Here is a 21,053-nt window from a genome sequence, read left to right as displayed (position 1 = left end):
CGCCCATGGAAACTCTGGTGCTTATTCAGAAACTGGGGAGCCCAGCAACACCCCAGCTTGCAGGTAGTTTTCAGGCTGCTGGAGTTCTGCTCCACCTAGCCCTGGCCCGCTTAAAGCCCTCAGCCTAGGGGTTGGGCACTAATAACTTCCTGCTGAGCAGAGGAACCGTGCATGCCTATAGCAGAATCCAAACAGTCAAATTAAACTGGTTTCGAGAGCGATTGCTCGCGAGTAATGCAGTATTCCTGTGATGAAAGGCAAGTGCTTGTGAATGGGATCACTGAGCTGGACAGGTTCAGCAGGAGGGGACGGAAGCGACAAGAAACATATGAGATTCGTTCTTCACCAGGCCCGTTTCTTGGCCCGGCCGAAGCGGGCAGCTGCCTGGGGTGCAATTGCCCAGGGGGCTGCATTTGCCCTGGGAGGTGAAATTTCACTGTTGGGGGCGATTGCCTGTGGGCGAGTAGAGGGCAGCAGGTGCTACCTATGCCTCTCTGTCCCACGTAACGTTACATGAGGCTCACTGAACCCAGGCCACCATTTTGTTGTAGGGTTGAACCGAAATCATTCATGATGGTTTACATAATTCCGACACCTGTTTCATTTGTACAGCAATGATTAATTGACGTTGGGTAGGAGTTACTTAACCATGTAGTGTAGTTAGGGAGTGGCGAATGTTGTGCGGGGGGGGGATGCATGTTTAGTGTTTCGCCCTGGACCCCAAATGGACTAGAAACTGCCCTGAATAACAGTACAAAGTCGTGTATACAATCTGTTATGTTATGTTACTTTGCATTTATATAGCGCCTTATGTACCACTGGTATGGTCTGAAGGCGCTGGTTGGTTGAACGCCCTTGGGAACCGGAGTTCAAGTCAGTAGAGAGAGTAGAAAGAGTCAAAGGTGCGTGTGAGCATCGGCTATGTGCGCAGCTGGTGTGGTATTCGTGTAATAGCTGCTTCTTAGCGGTAGGTGTGGTGGTTGAGAGATCAGGAGTATGTGTTCGTTCTGGCAGGATTTATCCATTCCGAATGTGGCTGCGTTAGGCCTGAGGAGAACGCCCAGCTGGGGATGTGTAACCAGCGGTGTTTACTTAGAGTGATGGGGAGTATGCGGTGGATGTTAGTATGAGAACAGTTATACCGAATGGTATCATAGTATCTCTGTGTTCTAGTTGAGTGGTGGTGTAAAGAAGAGAGTAAGCATGGTGATGTGATATGATGGGTTACACGCTCTTTCAAACGTTCCATGCACTTAAAAACATTCCATGTAAGTCGCGCAGTTCTATGCACTCCAGTCCGCTCCACGCACTCCAGTCTGCCCCGCGCACTCCAGTCCGCCCCACGCACTCAGTCCGCTCCGCGCACTCAGTCCGCTTCACGCACTCCACTCAGCTCCACGCACTCCACTCAGCTCCACGCACTCCAATCTGTTCCACGCACTCCAATCTGTTCCACGCACTCCAATCTGTTCCATGCACTCCAATCCGATTCATGCATTCGAATTTGTTCTTTTTACTCCGATCCGTTCCGTGTATTCTAAGTTGTTTTATGTACTCCATCCACATATTTCACTTGTACCATCTACATATTTCACCTGTCCAATCTACATACTTCATTCGTTCCATCCATATTTTTCCCACGTTCCATCCACATACATCACCCGTTTCATCCACATACGCCGCTTGTTCCATCCACATACGCCGCCCGTTCCATCCATATATGTCACCTGTTTCATCCACATACGTCACCCGTTCCATCCACATACGTCACCTGTTCCATCCGCTCTACGCATTCAGCGACTCTACGTACTCATCCGCTCTACGCAATCATCCGCTCTATGCATTCTTTTGCTCTAGACACTCATTCGTTCTAGGCACTCATCCGTTCTACGCACTCATCCGCTCTACACAACTCATTCGCTCTACGCAACTCATCCGCTCTAGGCAACTCATCTGCTCTAAGCACTCATCCGCTCTATGCAACTCATCTGCTCAACGCAACTCATCCGCTCTAGGCACACGTCCGTTCTAGGAACTCGTCTGCTCTAGGCACTCACTCGCTCTACGCACTCACTCGCTCTTACGCACCCCTCCTTTCTTACGCACTAATTTGCTTATACGCACTCGTCTGCTCCATATACGCACTCGTCTGCTCCATACACTCGTCGGCTCTACCCACTAGTCTGTTCTACGCAAACATCTGCTCTACACACTCCTCCATTCTTACACACTCCTCCGCTCTGCGCACTCTTCCGCTCTGCGCACTCTTCCGCTCTGGTCACCCATCACGCTCTGCTCACCCATCACGCTCCCTGCACTCATCACGCTCCACGCACTCATCCGCTCCCCGCACTCATCCGCTCCCCGCACTCGTTCTTTCCACGTGTTCATCTGCTATATGCATTCGTCAGCTCTACAAAGTTGTTTGCTCATACGCAGACATCCGCTCTATACACTCATCCGGTCTGCAGGTTCATCTGCTCCAGCGTTCTACATATTCTTCCACACTTCCGTATTCATCCGCTCTACACCCTCATCAGCTCTAAACTCATCCATTCTGCACATTCATTTGGTCTACGCACTCCTGATTTCTACACACTTCTCTGTACTTATGCACTCATCCGCTCTACACACTGGTCGGCTCTACACATTCAACCACTCAACATACTCATCCGTTTTATACACTCATCCAATCTACACACTCATCCGATCTACACACTCATCTGCTTAACGCATTCATCCGCTCAGCGCATTCATCCATTCCACACGTTTCATCCATTGCAACGATTTCATCTACTCCATTCACTTTGTTCATTCATCATGCAATACATCCATTTCATTAATTTAAATCTCGTTACTATTTTTGTACGATTTATTCTTATAATTCACTTCACTGCTTTGATCTACTTTACTAGTCATATTCTGTTTGTCTGTTTATTTTATATCAGTTTTTAGATGTTAATATCTCGCATATAGTAGTTTATTGGATTGGTGTAATTTGAGATGCTGTTCTTCTGTTTGGGTAAGTTTGCGTACGGGTTGGTTTTAGGGGAAGAGCCAGGTTTTCAGTAGTTTGCGGAAAGCCATTAGATCTTCAGTTAGGTGAATGTGAGGTGGGAGAGAGTTCCACAGCGTGGGGGCCAAGGCTGAGAATGATGATACGACTAACCTGACTGAGTTTGTTTTAGGTATGACTAGTAGGCCGGCTGAGCTTGATCTTAAGAGTGCGTGGAGGGTGGTAGGGTTTTAGCTTGTCTTGAAGATATTGAGGTCCGGTTTTATGCAACGCTCGATGGGAGATGCATAAGGTTTTGAAAGTCACCCTTCGGGCCACTGGAAGCCAGTGCAGAGTCTTAAGGGCTGGGAGATGTGATCTCTTGGGCTGAGTGCAAGTAGCAGTTTGGCTGCAGCGTTTTGTGCCCTTTGAAGTTTATTCAGTTGGTACGTGTGGACTCCGAGGTACAGGGGGTTTGCGTAGTCCAGTCTTGATATAACAATTGATTGGACAGCGGAGAATCTGTTGGGAAAGGAGAGATATGGAAAGATGCGCCTAAGGGTTTTAAGGTGGTAGTGGCAGGACTTTGAGACGTTGTTGACTTGGCGCGAGAGTGTTAGGTCAGAGTTGAGGGTGCATCCAAGGTTTTTCACTGAGTTAGAGGGGGTCGGTGAGTTGCCCATGGCGGATGGCCAGGGTAGTGGGTTTAGAAGAAGTTCGGAGTTGCCACATACCATGAATTCAGTTTTGGAGGGGTTTAACAAGAGGTGGCTTCGGGTCATCCAGAGCTCTATGTCAAGGAGGCAGGAGGCAAGGTCAGGTCGGCAGGATGTTGTGTGAACGAATTATTGGTGGGAGGGTGATCAAGTAGAGATTGAACAGGAGGGCAGATAGGCATGCTCCTTGTGGGACTCCCGTGTCGACTAGTCGGGCTTGGGAGGAATAGGTGGAAAGTATTGTTATTTGGTACCTATCTTTGAGGAATGAAGCTATCCATTTAAGAGCGGTTCCACGAATTCCTAGGGAATGGAGACGGTCAAGGAGGATTGAGTGATTGATTGTGTCGAAGGCAGCGGATAGGTCAAGAAGGATTAATGCGGCGCATCCCGCAGAGTCTGCCGTCATTTTAAGGTCATCCCAGATTGAGGTCAGGGTGGTTTCAGTTCTGTGACGGGCTCTGAAACCTGATTGTGTGGGGTCTAGGAGTTTGTTGGCTTCGACAAAGGTATTTGGTTGGGAGTAGGCGGTTTGGTCAATGAGTTTGGCAAGGAACCTGGTGTTTGAGATGGGGCGGTAGTTTTTGGGCTCGAGAGGGTCGAGGCAAGATTCTTTTATTAGAGGTTTGGCATGAACCGTTTTGAATGCGACTGGAAAGATACCAGAGAAAAGGGAGTCATTTATGATGGATCTTGCGTGTTCTCCTGGGCAGGTGGAAGCGAAAATTTCTTTGAGGGTTGTGGCTGGACAAGGGTCTTGCAGAGAGCCAGATGGTTTGCGGGCAGATAGAAGTTTGAGAAATTGATCTGGTGATATTGGACTAAAGGATTCGAACGTTGGTTGCGTAATGGTCGCAGGCGGTGGGTTGGCCGGTATGCCGGGGAATGTTGCCTGCTGGATGTAAGAGAGCAAGTTTGGTGGTTAGAACATTTGTTCTTTTGAGAGCCGTGGCTTAAAAGTGGAGAGAGAGAGAGTCGCACAGTGATTTTGAGGGGGTCGGGACGGTCGTAGTGCATGCCGGTTTGGTGAATTCAGAGATGATTTTGTGAAGTTCTTTGCTGGGGTTTTTGTAGCTTAGGATTCGGGAGTTGTAGTGGGCTTTTTTTTGTTTTCCGGATTTCGGCCTTGTACTGATGAAGGTGTCTGGCTAAAGTGGCTCTGCTCTCCTGTATTTTGTCTTTCTGCCATTCGTGTTCTAGGTATTTATATAGTTGTTTAGTGTTCTTCAACTGAGGTGTGAACCATCTAGGGAACAGGCCACGACGGGCTGATGGTTTGCAAGAGGGTGTGAGCCGCATTAGTAACGTGTTGAGCCATGAGTCAAAGGCATCGGGGGTTAGTTGTTTATTGAGTTGGCGGGTAGGTGGTGGAGACTGGAGGAGTGTGTCGGCTAGGTCAGGAACGATTATTAGTTTTTTCCAGCATTTGCGTGGCTACGGAGGTTCAGATTCGAGTACGGGAAGGGAGTCGGGAGAGCGAATGGCGAAAGAAACAATGAAGTGATCGAACCAGATGATAGGGGTGGGGCGGTTGAGATGTATCCGGTTGTGGGAGGTAAAGATGGCATCAAGAGTGTGTCCTTTATAGTGAGTCGGGCCGTTTATGTGGGGTTGGAGGTTTATTGCGTCTAGACCGTCAACCAAGAGTGTGCCATAGGGTTGGTGGGGATGTCGAGCCATATGTTGAAGTCTCCAAGGAGGGTGAGGTTGGGATGGTTTAGTTGAAGGGTGGCAATAGAGTCGCTGAGGTTTTTTGAGAATTGTCTATCGTAGCCAGGGGGTCTGGAGTTTATTAGGAAGCTGTGTGAGAACGACAGGGAGAGGGATAGTTTAACAAGGAGTGATTCGCAGGAAGGAATGGAAGGTTGGTTGTCGATGATTGAGGCATGGAAGTGAGACTTGAAGACGAATGCTATTCCCCCATCTTTAGAGGGATGGTTCAATGGGATGAGGGAGTAGTCAGGGGGGAAGGCTTCATTGGCGATTGGGGCGAAGTCGTCAGAAACCAAGTTTCGGTGATGAAAACCAGTTCTGGTTTGTTAGAGGCGATGAGGTCAAAGCTGCAGTGTCTGTTTTTTGCTATAGATCGGGCATTAAATAGGATGCAGTTCACTTGGGTAGGTGAGGTTGGTGTCGGAGGTGGAGTGGAAGGGGCTGGGGGAGAGTGGAAACTGGAGAGGAAGAGGGGTAGGGTGATTGATGATCGATGGGAAAAGTGGGCGAGCAGAAAAGTTGGCAGGTTTCGGGTGGGAGTGGGTGGATGCGTGTGTTAGGATGAATGGGTTTGGCCCGGGGGAATTGAAGGTAGGGTGTGGGAGGTTAGGAGTTTCAGTTGCAGTTGGTGAGAAAACGAGGGAGAGGGGTTTCAGGGAGGGTGAAAGGCGGGGGAAGGTGGTGATTGGGGGAAAGAGGTGGTGGGCCGAGATAGGGGAGGCGAGGAGTGCTGAGAGATTGAGGGGGACCAGGTACGTTTCCTCTTTCGTGTCTTTGTTGCGATTGGCCTATGAGAGAGGGTAGGGGAGTTAGAGGGGGAGAGGGATGAGGCTTCTGTTCTTGCTAGGGCTAGGTGTGCAGTTTTTAGGGAGGGGAAAGGGTGTGGTCTGGGGGAAGATGGTGGGGTTTTGTGGGAAAGGCTGGGATGGTTGATTGTAGGGTGGGGTGTGCCCGGTGTGATAGTGAGGGGAGCGGGCATGATCAGCATAGGCTGGTCGGTGGTTGGCTCGCCATTGTGCGCCTCTGGCTTGGTGTTTGGAAAGGGGAAGGGTACGGGATGCGAAGGAGGGTGGGATGATTTGGGAAGTGGGGGGCGGGAGGCGAGGCAGACCAGAGAGTGGAGGCGGTCCACGGTGGTCGTTTCCGGCAAGCCCTGGTGGAGTGGGTGTACCGCTGTTAGGTGTAGTTTCAGGTGCAACATACACTTTATTGAACTTTATAAGTTCGGCTATATCACTGGGTGAGATTAGTCTTGGTTTCATGGTTCCACTAAGCAGGGTGTTATTATTCACTTATTCTAGGTTTTGGTGTATTAGTTGTACTAGGCTGCAGATATTAGGCCGTTTTGAAGTGTAGCTAGACCTTAGGATATGTTGATTAGGCGGCCTATTTAGTTGCAACTACAGCACAGTTACGCTGTTGGGTAGGGTTTCTTCTAGTAAGCTGGAATACAGGAAAGCTATTAAGGTGAAATTGAATGCAGAAACACCACAGGTATGGTTTAGGTGGACTTTTAAGTGCAGTTTAGGAGGGCTTTCTAATTGTAGTTCTAAATTCTAATTGGGGGCAGGCTATTAGGCACACTTCTAGATTCGAGCAAGGGGCGCTATTAGGCCCACTTCTAAATTTGAGTTTTGTACAGATAGGATATTAGGGATGCTTATATAGATGCTTTTAGGCACACTTCTAGATTCAACTTTACATAGATGATATTAGACTATTAGGTACACTTCTAAATTCAACTGTGCAGGAGGGTTTCATAGTTGCTTTCCAACACTTCAGTAGCTCTCTTTCCGCCAATATAAGGGCTCATTAGCACCACCCAGGTTTAAACAGGCTCCTAAGAACCATCTATTCAAAAAAGCATTCCCCGACACTGAGATATGAGGAGCGGAACATGATCCCCCGGCCACCTGGACCACCCTGATTCTGTGTCATCACACTTTTCCCCAGGTCCTTGCCAAATGTGACCTTACTGCCTTGATTTTCCCTTGATCTTTGTTGTGATTTCAGATATTACCAATCCTGGATGTTTACCACTTTGTGCCGAACTTCACCCCCTTACTGTTCTGTTCCTATCCTCCCTACCAATTCTTTGAAACAACTTATGATTTGGAGAGCTACAAAACTGCAATAAAAGAAAACTTGTGTTTGCATTACTTGTATTAAGCATTCCAGTTAATTGAAAATCCGTAATTCTTAATTATATGAATCGTAGGGCTTCACAAATCCTACCTTAACTTGTGAGTGCGTTGGTGAAAAGAAGCTTACAGCTCGCAGACTGGCGGAAGGGTGGGCGCACCTGGAGCAGAGTGGGATGAATCTGGGGCAGCGTGGATGAGTGTGGGACAGAGTGGGTGTGTCTGGCATGACTGGCTCGAAGTCCGAGGTGGCGTCAGGGCCTTTCAACCCTTTCTGTTGATATGGGTATGTGATGGTTGAGTTGGTGATAGGATGGGCGAGTTGGGGATAGGAGGAGTGAGTTGGGGCTTGGTAGTGGGGTGGATGACTTCTTGACAGGGACGCGTGAGTTGGTGAGGGGATGGGTGAGTTGGTGATAGGAAGGGTGAGTTGGGACTTGGTGACGGGGATGATTTCTTGGCAGGACACGTGACTTGGTGACAAGATGGATGACTTCTTGGCGGGACGCATGAGTTGGAGATAGGATGGGTGAGTTGGTGACGGGATGGATGACTTCTTGACGGGACGCGTGAGTTGGTGATAGGAATGGTTCAGTTGGTGATAGGATGGGTGAGTTGGGGATAGGAGGAGTGAGTTGGGGCTTGGTAGCGGGGTGGATGACTTCTTGACGGGGACGTGTGAGTTGATGAGGGGATGGGTGAGTTGGTGATAGGAAGGGTGAGTTGGGGCTTGGTGGGAGGATGGATGACTTCTTGGCAGGACGCATGAGTTGGTGATAGGATGGGTGAGTTGGTGATAGGAGGAGTGAGTTGGGGCTTGGTGGTAGGATGGATGACTTCTTGACGGGACGCATGAGTTGGTGATGGGATGGGTGAGTGGGTGATAGGAAGGGTGAGTTGGACTTGGTGACGGGGATGATTTCTTGACAGGACACGTGACTTGGTGACAAGATGGATGACTTCTTGGCAGGACGCATGAGTTGGTGATAGGGCGTGTGAGTTGGGGATAGGAAGAGTGAGTTGGGGCTTGGTGGGAGGATGGATGACTTCTTGGCAGGACGCATGAGTTGGTGATAGGTTGGGTGAGTTGGTGATAGGAGGAGTGAGTTGGGGCTTGGTGGTAGGATGGATGACTTCTTGACGGGACGCATGAGTTGGTGATGGGATGGGTGAGTGGGTGATAGGAAGGGTGAGTTGGGACTTGGTGACAGGGATGATTTATTGACGGGACGCGTGACTTGGTGACAAGATGGATGACTTCTTGGCGGGACGCGTGAGTTGGTGATAGGTTGATGGGCGAGTTGCAGATAGGAGGAGTGAGTTGTGGATCAGATAGGTGCATTATGGATAGCTGGCAGAGCTGCCTCCACCAGGGCAGGCGATCCGCGGCTCCTGTTGGGGGTTGAAATATAAAAGAGGTAGAGAGGGTGGTCTCACCTGTGCCGCCGCTTCTTCCGCTTCTTGCTTTGATTTAGGGAGGATTTGGACATCTTTCGGTCACTTGAAGAAACATCCTCTGAATCTGTAGGGGCAAGAAGCACACGTTGTTTGTGGGGGTCAGCAGACACAAAATAGACACATCACCATCGCCTGCCCCCGAATTCCATGCTCACATGACCCCCTCTTGTTTCGCTGCAATGAACACAGAGAGCATCCCAGACGCCATATCGCATCCACATGCCTGACCAGCAATAACACAGCATGTTCCATGTGCGATGTGGGCGCCCGTTAGTGAGGGTGGGTAGCATTGTGCCCGCGCTTCTCCTGGCATTGAGCAGTGCTCGCGCAGTGGTGTTGGGAGTCATCCCAGTGCGGACGGTCGATTGGGCCACACTGCTTTGCATGTCTCCACCGCACGGCCGTCTCTAGGGCTGGGCAAACCGGGGCACTGCCTGGAGCACAGTTGGGGGCAAGGAGCGCAGCCGGAAGCCTGTTAATCTCCCACCTGGGAGAGCAGGGAGCCGGTGCATTTCACAGCTGAGCACTGCACAGCCGTAGGCACAGCTGGCCGCCTTGCCCACATCCATGTGTACTCGTGTACAGGCGCGTTATACATGCTATATCATATCATTTTGCACCCATGTTGCTGCCAATGGCTTAATACTCTGCTGAGAGTTGTTTTAAAAGGCTCCATCTTCCAAATGAGCATCACTTTGGGCAACTAATCACGCGTACCCAGCGGGCGATGTCTGCAGAGGACTGGGATGCCAGAATGGAGGGTCGGTTGTTCATGGTGCACTGATAGGGGCAGGTTATCAATTTGTTGTTGCTGGATTAATGAAAAGAGCCAGAGACCTCCAGCAGAAGGCGGCGGTGGGGCCAGGGGTGGAAGACCAAAGTAAATGACCAAAGGAAAGCATAATATGGGGGGGGGTTGTGTGGGGGGGTTGACATTCATGTATGGTATTTTAGCAGGTGGCTAGGTTCACTTGCTTGTTTGTGGGACGTTTTCAGGCAATGAAATGAGTGCCTCCACGTCATTTGAACACCACTGGGGTTTCTTTAGGAAAAAACAATGTGCATACACGATATGTTTGTTGCTGCAAAGGGGTCAGGAGATGGAAACATAGAAGGGTGAAGGCTAGGGAGTTTGCACTTAAGGGGATGGCTTCCTTTGGAGGTGTGTGCCTTATTTACTATAGAAAAAATGGATCTGCAAAGGGAGAAATCAATTATTGTAGCAAAAATAAATGACAAAGCTAACGGTGTTGACAGGTGTCTGGGGAAGAGGTTTTCTTTCCTGCTGCTGTAGGTATTGAGGTCGCCCTGCCCATTTACCACTTGCCTGGCGTTACAATGCCTTTCCAAGCTCCCATTATATGAAAGGGTTTGCCAGGATATGATCATATACAGCCTATTACCGGTATTGCCATCACGCATCATTGCCAGGTATATAGACACGCGTGGCCAGCTTGTGCCATTGGACAGCAGCAGCTAGCAGAATTTACTGGGCACTTCAGAATGTCGGCTTTGTACTTGTATCATGTAGTTATAATGTGATTCATGTAGATGGACCACTTCTACGCTCTTTATTAATCGGTGTTCCTATTGCCCAGCGATGGCACGCAATTCATCGTCCTAAGAATGACGAATGACCTAGTCAGTGCCACCCAGGTTTCGAACCTGTTGCATGGCATTGCCCCATCCCCAACACCAACACTTTGCACATGAGCTACCCAGCCAACATCCAACTGTTTGCAAGCAGTTAACATTATATGCCCAGGTACTCTCCCCATTGGATGGCTGTTGCCATAACATAGCTAAGCACTCATGCCATGGTCTAGATAATGTTCTCCTATACTCAGGTACTTTCCCCATTAGGTGGCTGTTGCCATCACTTAGCTAAGTACTCATGCCATTTTCCAGGTAATGTTCGCCTATTCTCTGGTACTCTCCCCATTAGGTCACATAGGTAAGCACTCATGCCATTGTCTAAGTAATGTTCTCCTATACTCAGGTACTCTCCCCATTAGGTGGCTGTTGCCATCACTTAGCTAAGTACTCATGCCATTGTCTAGGTAATGTTCTCCTATACTCAGGTACTCTCCCCATTAAGTGGCTGTTGCCATCACTTAGCTAAGTACTCATGCAATTGTCTAGGTAATGTTCTCCTATACTCAGGTACTTTCCCCATTAGGTGGCTGTTGCCATCACTTAGCTAAGTACTCAAGCCATGGTCTAGATAATGTTCTCCTATACTCAGGTACTTTCCCCATTAGGTGGCTGTTGCCATCACTTAGCTAAGTACTCATGCCATTTTCCAGGTAATGTTCGCCTATTCTCTGGTACTCTCCCCATTAGGTCACATAGGTAAGCACTCATGCCATTGTCTAAGTAATGTTCTCCTATACTCAGGTACTCTCCCCATTAGGTGGCTGTTGCCATCACTTAGCTAAGTACTCATGCCATTGTCTAGGTAATGTTCTCCTATACTCAGGTACTCTCCCCATTAGGTGGCTGTTGCCATCACTTAGCTAAGTACTCATGCAATTGTCTAGGTAATGTTCTCCTATACTCAGGTACTTTCCCCATTAGGTGGCTGTTGCCATCACTTAGCTAAGTACTCAAGCCATTGTCTAGGTAATGTTCTCCTATACTCAGGTACTCTCCCCATTAGGTCACATAGGTAAGTATTCATGCCATTGTCTAGGTAATGTTCTCCTATACTCAGGTACTCTCCCCATTAGGTCACATAGGTAAGTACTCATGCCATTGTCTGAATAATATTCTCCGATACTCAGGTACTCTCCCCATTAGGTCACATAGGTAAGTATTCATGCCATTGTATAGGTAATGTTTTCCTATACTCAGGTACTCTCCCCATTAGGTCACATAGGTAAGTACTCATGCCATGGTCTAGGTAATGTTCTCCCATACTCAGGTACTCTCCCCATTAGGTCACATAGGTAAGTACTCATGCCATGGTCTAGGTAATGTTCTCCCATACTCAGGTACTCTCCCCATTAGGTCACATAGATAAGTAAGTACTCATGCCATGGTCTAGGTAATGCTCTCCCATACTCAGCTACTCTCCCCATTAGGTCACATAGGTAAGTACTCATGCCATGGTCTAGGTAATGCTCTCCCATACTCAGTTACTCTCCCCATTAGGTCACATAGGTAAGTACTCATGCCATGGTCTAGGTAATGCTCTCCTATAATCAGCTACTCTCCCCATTAGGTCACATAGGTAAGTACTCATGCCATGGTCTAGGTAATGTTCTCCCATACTCAGGTACTCTCCCCATTAGGTCACATAGGTAAGTACTCATGCCATGGTCTAGGTAATGTTCTCCTATACTCAGGTACTCTCCCCATTAGGTCACATAGGTAAGTACTCATGCCATGGTCTAGGTAATGTTCTCCTATACTCAGGTACTCTCCCCATTAGGTCACATAGGTAAGTACTCATGCCATGGTCTAGGTAATGTTCTCCTATACTCAGCTACTCTCCCCATTGGGTCACATAGGTAAGTACTCATGCCATTGTCTAGGTAATGTTCTCCCATACTCAGCTACTCTCCCCATTAGGTCACATAGGTAAGTAAGTACTCATGCCATGTTCTAGGTAATGTTCTCCCATACTCAGGTACTCTCCCCATTAGGTCAAATAGGTAACTAAGTACTCATGCCATGGTCTAGGTAATGTTCTCCCATACTCAGCTACTCTCCCCATTAGGTCACATAGGTAGGTACTCATGCCATGGTCTAGGTAATGTTCTCCCATACTCAGCTACTCTCCCCATTAGGTCACATAGGTAAGTACTCATGCCATGGTCTAGGTAATGTTCTCCCATACTCAGCTACTCTCCCCATTAGGTCACATAGGTAAGTACTCATGCCATGGTCTAGGTAATGTTCTCCCATACTCAGCTACTCTCCCCATTAGCTCACATAGGTAAGTACTCATGCCATGGTCTAGGTAACGTTCTCCCATACTCAGCTACTCTCCCCATTAGGTCACATAGGTAAGTACTCATGCCATGGTCTAGGTAATGTTCTCCCATACTCAGGTACTCTCCCCATTAGGTCACATAGGTAAGTACTCATGCCATTGTCTAGGTAATGTTCTCCCATACTCAGGTACTCTCCCCATTAGGTCACATAGGTAAGTAAGTACTCATGCCATGGTCTAGGTAATGTTCTCCCATGCTCAGCTACTCTACCCATTAGGTCACATAGGTAAGTACTCATGCCATGGTCTAGGTAATGTTATCCCATGCTCAGCTACTCTCCCCTTTAGGTCACATAGGTAAGTACTCATGCCATGGTCTAGGTAATGCTCTCCCATGCTCAGCTACTCTCCCCATTAGGTCACATAGGTAAGTATTCATGCCATGGCCTAGGTAATGTTCTCCCATGCTAAGCTACTCTCCCCATTAGCTCACATAGGTAAGTACTCATGCCATGGTCTAGGCAATGTTCTCCCATGCTCAGCTACTCTCCCCATTAGGTCACATAGGTAAGTACTCATGCCATGGTCTAGGCAATTTTCTCCCATGCTCAGCTACTCTCCCCATTAGGTCACATAGGTAAGTACTCATGCCATGGTCTAGGCAATGTTCTCCCATGCTCAGCTACTCTCCCCATTAGGTCACATAGGTAAGTACTCATGCCATGGTCTAGGTAATGTTCTCCCATACTCAGCTACTCTCCCCATTAGGTCACATAGGTAAGTACTCATGCCATGGTCTAGGTAATGTTCTCCCATACTCAGCTACTCCCCCCATTAGGTCACATAGGTAAGTACTCATGCCATGGTCTAGGTAATTTTCTCCCATACTCAGCTACTCCCCCCATTAGGTCACATAGGTAAGTACTCATGCCATGGTCTAGGTAATGTTCTCCCATATTCAGCTACTCTCCCCATTAGGTCACATAAGTAAGTACTCATGCCATGGTCTAGGTAATGTTCTCCCATACTCAGCTACTCTCCCCATTAGGTCACATAGGTAAGTACTCATGCCATGGTCTAGGTAATGTTCTCCCATACTCAGCTACTCTCCCCATTAGGTCACATAGGTAAGTACTCATGCCAGGGCCTAGGTAATGTTCTCCCATACTCAGCTACTCTCCCCATTAGGTCACATAGGTAAGTACTCATGCCATGGTCTAGGTAATGTTCTCCCATACTCAGCTACTCTCCCCATTAGGTCACATAGGTATGTACTCATGCCATGGTCTAGGTAATGTTCTCCTATACTCAGCTACTCTCCCCATTAGGTCACATAGGTAAGTACTCATGCCATGGTCTAGGTAATGTTCTCCCATACTCAGCTACTCTCCCCATTAGGTCACATAGGTAAGTAAGTACTCATGCCATGTTCTAGGTAATGTTCTCCCATACTCGGCTACTCTCCCCATATGCCAGGCTTCCCCATTTAGTGTACTCGCACCATTTGGCAGGTATTGTTATACCTTGTCTAGGTGCGCAAATCATGTAGGAACTTGAGTGGTTCAGCTCATAGCCTACCCACTTTTCTTTCAAGTAGTTTCAAGGCCTTCTCCGTAACCTAACGTAACCTGTCTTCATATAGCCGGCGCCACCGCCCAGCGCTTTCCCTTCATTTCACGCCCATCGTGCATTCTTCCTTGGAACGGCCTCTGGGCGCTGTGTTCGCCAGCTGAAGAGAGCTACTGGCTCTTGCAACACATTCATTCAGAGCCACATTGTTGGAAAAACAGATAACGAAGCAGCAGCAAAGGAGGCTTTTCGGAAAGCATCAAATGCGAGACTCCTTCATTTAGACAACGCAAAAAGCCTCAGATAGAACGTGAATTCCCAGAGAGGCAGTGCGGTGCCTGGCGGGCAGCAGTAGCGCAGCACGGCGGGGGGCGTATTCTAGTGTTTCGCCCCGTCTAGAAGCGGCCCCGCTCTGCCGCTATCCCTCTACGTGGGAGGGAGAGGGGGCGGGCTGCACAGTGAGTGGCCCCTTCTGTTCGGGCCAGCTGCTTTACTCAAGCGTGAGTGCAGCTGGAGAAGCGCAGACAGGTGAACCTTGCTCTTCCTACTGCCACTCTGCTCCTTTCCTGCTGCCACTCTGCTCCTGCAGCCTGCCTGTCTCCCTGCAGTGCTCGCAGACACCTTCCTGCAGCCACTATAATCCTGCAGACCACCTCTGTTCCTGCTGCCTGTCTTCCTGCAGTGCCCGTAGACATCTTCCTGCAGCCACTCTACTCCTGCACACCACATCTGTTCCTGCTGCCTGTCTTCCTGCAGTGCCTGCACACATCTTCCTGCAGCCTCTGTAATCCTGCAGACCACATCTGTCCCTGCAGACCGTCTCCCTGCACTGCCTGCACACATCTTCCTGCAGCCAGTCTCCTCCTGCACACCACCGCTGTTCCTGCAGTCTGCCTGTTTCCTGCAGTGCCTGCGCACATCTTCCTGCAGCCACTACAATCCTGCAGACCACTCCTGTTCCTGCAGACTGTCTTCCTGCAGTGCCCGCACACAGGTGCCTGCAGCCACTCTACTCCTTCACACCACCTCTGCTTCTGCTGTCTGTCTTCTTGCAGCGCCCACACACATCTTCCTGCAGTCACTCTACTCCAGCGGCTGCACACCACCTCGGTTCCTGCAGTCTGCACGTCCTCCTGCAGTGCCCGCACACATGTGCCTGCAGCCACTCTACTCCTTCACACCACCTCTGCTTCTGCTGTCTGGCTTCCTGCAGCGCCCACACACATCTTCCTGCAGTCACTCTACTCCTGCGGCTGCACACCACCTCGGTTCCTGCAGTCTGCACGTCCTCCTTCAGTGTCCGCACACATCCCGCAGCCACCCTACTCCTGCACACCACCTCCGTCCCTGCCACCTGTCTCCCTGGAGTTTCCCTTTATTCCTGCCGTCTCGTGTTGGGTCTGTTTCGCCATGGATGGTTGTTCTTCCCTGCTGCATATGCTTGTTCCTGCAGCTCCCCCCTGTTCCTGCAGACTGCCTCTGTTAATTCCACCTGGCCATGTTTCTGAGTGAGTATTCTTCCTGAAGCCGGTGAAGCCGGTGTCCCCATCCCCAGTGTTACAGTTTCTCTCAGTTCCCGGCGCCTGCCTCAGCTACTCCTGCGGTTTCTGCCCGTTCCTGCAGTTTCACTATGTTCCCGCCTTGGGCCCCTGTTGTGCCAGGCGATGCTGCCGGGCCGTACTGCCCGTGTCTACACTCTCGGCCCCTGCTGCAGTTTCTCTGGCTTCGCTCTGTCCCTGCCGTTTCACTACACCCCCTGCTGCTGGTCGCCTCTGCAGATTAGTTTCGTGCTTCCTGCAGTTTTTCCTCCGTCCTCATTTCCTGCGCCTACAGCTATCCCTGCCACCTGCTCTTCCACTTTCGCTGCCTCTGCTGGTGGTCTCCCTACTAGGCATATCTTTTCTGGGGGCGGGACAACGAAAGAGGGAGGTGGGGGGTTAGCTTGCGAGTAAAGTCCCGGGCACCGAGAAGCGGCGTCTGCTCTTCGCAGGTTAGACTCCCACTGCAGGAGGCCAGCATCTTTCCAAGGTCGAGGAGTCGGGTGCGAGAACCATGGCGCAATAACCGCTCTATAGCAGAGCTCTTAGAAGCGGGGGGAATATGCATAAGAACCCGAATAATGAATGGTCTTCTCTCATCGCATCTTATTCCCGGATCGGTCGAGCCGGGGGTCCCTTTCCGGCATTCCCAGAGACTTCCCCGGAAGCGCTTCCTATCCGCTACTGGGGCGCCTCCCACCTCGGTCTTTATCCATTAACGCCCGGGCATTATTGCGTGACAACATGCCCGTTCTTTTTTAATAGTGCAGTTAATGTTGTTTTGGGAGAAGATCTTAGATGTAATCGCCGCCTCCCGTGAAATTCGTAGTTTATGTCGCGTTTCCAAAACTCGCCGTATAGAAGTAATCCTTAAACACTTTTAACGCTTCGATTTGTGGAACGCGTTTCTTTTACGTGCATATATTTTATCGTTATATTTAAAAGGGGTCGTGCCCGGGGTGGACTGGGAACCAAAAGAGGCCCTGGAATGGAAATAATTTTCGAAGTGGCTCCATATTACACATTTTGAGCAAACTCAACCCGTTTCCAATAGGAACATTTGGAAATAAAATAAGCAACCACACAAAAGAGGCGGCCCGGGTGGAGAGGCCAATAGGGACATCTCCAGAGTTCACTGTAGACCAGCTAATCCCTGCCCACAGACCAGGTACTGCAGTGGCAGCAGCTGGGCAAGCTTCCTTCACACACACGCCAGGTAACCCAGGGGCAGCAGCAGTGTAGGGATACTTCACGCCCGAAATAGCTATTGCACTGCAGGGGCAGCAGCTGGGCAAGCTTCCTTCACACACACGCCAGGTAACCCAGGGGCAGCAGCAGTGTAGGGATACTTCACGCCCGAAATAGCTATTGCACTGCAGGGGCAGCAGCTGGGCAAGCTTCCTTCACACACACGCCAGGTAACCCAGGGGCAGCAGCAGTGTAGGGATACTTCACGCCCGAAATAGCTATTGCACAGCAGTGCCAGCAGCTGGGCAAGCTTCCTTCACACACACGCCAGGTAACCCAGGGGCAGCAGCAGTGTAGGGATACTTCACGACCGAAATAGCTATTGCACTGCAGGGGCAGCAGCTGGGCAAGCTTCCTTCACACACACGCCAGGTAACCCAGGGGAAAGCAGCAGCGCAGGAGTCCTTCACGCACGGAATAGCTATTGCACAGCAGTGCCAGCAGCTGGGCAAGCTTCCTTCACACACACGCCAGGTAACCCAGGGGCAGCAGCAGCGTAGGGATACTTCACACCCGGAATAGCTATTGCACTGCAGGGGCAGCAGCTGTGCAAGCTTCCTTCACACACACGCCAGGTAACCCAGGGGAAAGCAGCAGCGCAGGAGTCCTTCACGCACGCCAGGTAACCCAGGGGCAGCAGCAGCGCAGGAGTCCTTCACGCACGGAATAGCTATTGCACTGCGGGGGCAGAAGCTGTGCAAGCTTCCTTCACACACGCCAGGTAACCCAGGGGAAAGCAGCAGCGCAGGAGTCCTTCACGCACGGAATAGCTATTGCACAGCAGTGCCAGCAGCTGGGCAAGCTTCCTTCACACACACGCCAGGTAACCCAGGGGCAGCAGCAGTGTAGGGATACTTCACGCCCGAAATAGCTATTGCACAGCAGTGCCAGCAGCTGGGCAAGCTTCCTTCACACACAGGCCAGGTAACCCAGGGGCAGCAGCAGTGTAGGGATACTTCACACCCGGAATAGCTATTGCACTGCAGGGGCAGCAGCTGTGCAAGCTTCCTTCACACACACGCCAGGTAACCCAGGGGAAAGCAGCAGCGCAGGAGTCCTTCACGCACGGAATAGCTATTGCACAGCAGTGCCAGCAGCTGGGCAAGCTTCCTTCACACACACGCCAGGTAACCCAGGGGCAGCAGCAGTGTAGGGATACTTCACACCCGGAATAGCTATTGCACTGCAGGGGCAGCAGCTGTGCAAGCTTCCTTCACACACGCCAGGTAACCCAGGGGAAAGCAGCAGCGCAGGAGTCCTTCACGCACGGAATAGCTATTGCACAGCAGTGCCAGCAGCTGGGCAAGCTTCCTTCACACACACGCCAGGTAACCCAGGGGCAGCAGCAGTGTAGGGATACTTCACACCCGGAATAGCTATTGCACTGCAGGGGCAGCAGCTGTGCAAGCTTCCTTCACACACGCCAGGTAACCCAGGGGAAAGCAGCAGCGCAGGAGTCCTTCACGCAAGAAATAGCTATTGCACAGCAGTGCCAGCAGCTGGGCAAGCTTCCTTCACACACACGCCAGGTAACCCAGGGGCAGCAGCAGTGTAGGGATACTTCACACCCGGAATAGCTATTGCACTGCAGGGGCAGCAGCTGTGCAAGCTTCCTTCACACACGCCAGGTAACCCAGGGGAAAGCAGCAGCGCAGGAGTCCTTCACGCACGGAATAGCTATTGCACAGCAGTGCCAGCAGCTGGGCAAGCTTCCTTCACACACACGCCAGGTAACCCAGGGGCAGCAGCAGTGTAGGGATACTTCACACCCGGAATAGCTATTGCACTGCAGGAGCAGCAGCTGTGCAAGCTTCCTTCACACACGCCAGGTAACCCAGGGGAAAGCAGCAGCGCAGGAGTCCTTCACGCACGGAATAGCTATTGCACTGCGGGGGCAGAAGCTGTGCAAGCTTCCTTCACACACGCCAGGTAACCCAGGGGCAGCAGCAGCTTAAGAAACCTTGACACATGGAGTAGCTATTGCACTGCGTTGGCAGCTGCTGTGCAAGCTTCCTTTCAACACCAGAGAGGACCACCACAAGACATGGAGCCGCCGTGGAAATCTGTGTCACATTTCCATTTTGCTATGGAGCAGAATTAGCCTCCTGAAATATTAGAAAGCAACAAAATCAAACGAGGGAACTTGACTCCCCTCGGGCGGTTTCGGAGTGGTGCAACTTGTTGCACATTTTCCATAAAAAAAATTGCATCAAAACCTTTAAGAATGTACTTAGAATATTGCAATTGCAGCTGATACCAAGCGGGGCTGTGAAGTTCCTGTGAAGAGTACAGACACAGAAAGGGCACCCAGGAGTGGTCTACCAGTACACATGCATTTAGAAAACGAGCGTGGGGACACTCCCGCGCGAGGAGACTGCTGTACATCTAAGCAGTGGCAGTTCCCACGGCATGTGTATGAAACCCTTCTGTGCATCGCATGGCAAAGGTGGGGGGGGCATGAGAGGCGCCCGCTTTCTTACCACACCTGGATATCCCCAAGTGGTTGTTGTATTAGGGGGAGGTAGAAATTGGAGGAGTTTTCAGTATTAAATATGCAAAATGAGGTGACATTTATCGCATGCGGTATGCCTTAGATCTCCTAATCAGGTAGAGTGGTAAAACAGGTGGTATTCGGATATATACCACCAGTTTACCATTACAGCCTGACTCTAAACGAGGCCCTTCCCATTTATTTGAAAGTATAAAAACATTTGGAATACATGTACCATTAACCAGTGTAATATACAATTTATTTCACTTTCTGTGATGGAAACACGACTCACCAATTGTGTTGCCAAGGCTGGGGGGCAAAGTGACAATATTGTGCACAATTGAATGCTAATATTATCAAACATTTAGCATTTAACAAAATACCTTTAACATGTAACGTTGTATACGCGCAGAAAACACCGCAGACTATCAAAGCATGCACGGATGCAACTTTCCTTCTGCAGGCCATCCAGTGAATGCCGATGTTGTGCTCAAACAGAAAAAATGCATCATTTTTCATTTTCAAATGAGCTGAAGAATGTGTGAAATGATACTAGAAGGCACAAGCAATTGTAATTTCAGCACCCCGCCGCGGGGCCATTTAGTTTCTGCTATTTGATGCCAAGGGCGCCACCACTGCCGAGAGCCACACATCAGGGAAGGCACTAATCCGTGAGAGTGCGCTCCCATGCAGGAGGCACAGGAAGAGAACTATGCTTCTTCATCAAGTCTCATTTATCACAACGGCTGCTAATTGTACAGAATTGCGCCGCAATAGATCCGTATTCTTGGCACAGACTTTTGAGATGAAGGCCACCCGCTACACCCTTGCAGACAAGTTCGGGACTCTGGGGAGTAGATGGCTGCGGCCTTCATATCTGTGCTCGCAAGGCTGTCCCTGCAACTCTGCTGTACTGGTGTGCCAGGCAGTGCATAGCTGCCCGGTCCTGACAGATCGGCGAGGTTGGACCCCAGCTCACTTGGATAACACGCACCTCGTCCCTGCTGTAGTTGCTGTCAGTGGGCTCCGCACTTTACAGCTAGGACAGAGCTCCGCGGAAGCCAGTGTGCTCACCGCGGAAATACGATCACCCTCCTGCCAAGCTGCCCATCTCTTACATGATGCCACCACCTCCTAGAAAAGCCTTCTCCCTTCTTGACTCAGACTCTTTCTGTTGCCACGCTGAAGATCCCACCCCCTCTCTGTCCAGTGCACCCCTAGGTGACAGTGTGCCCTGCTGCTAACAT

At 50.2% G+C, this 21,053-nt stretch overlaps 1 protein-coding gene across 2 annotated transcripts in view; it reads right to left on the bottom strand.

The window, feature by feature from the left end:
- VSX2 (visual system homeobox 2) overlaps positions 1-21,053 on the bottom strand; it is a 305,895-nt gene that overhangs the window by 272,179 nt on the left and 12,663 nt on the right. For both annotated transcript variants that reach the window (XM_069637612.1, XM_069637613.1), the window contains exon 2: positions 9,003-9,087. In XM_069637612.1, coding sequence (XP_069493713.1) covers positions 9,003-9,087 — 85 coding nt within the window. The remainder of the gene's footprint in view (positions 1-9,002; positions 9,088-21,053) is intronic.

The sequence above is a fragment of the Ambystoma mexicanum genome, chromosome 14 (genome assembly GCF_040938575.1).
Source record: "Ambystoma mexicanum isolate Mex_15411 chromosome 14, UKY_AmexF1_1, whole genome shotgun sequence".
Lineage (NCBI taxonomy): Eukaryota > Metazoa > Chordata > Amphibia > Caudata > Ambystomatidae > Ambystoma > Ambystoma mexicanum.
This window is presented reverse-complemented; position numbering and strand designations above follow the sequence as displayed.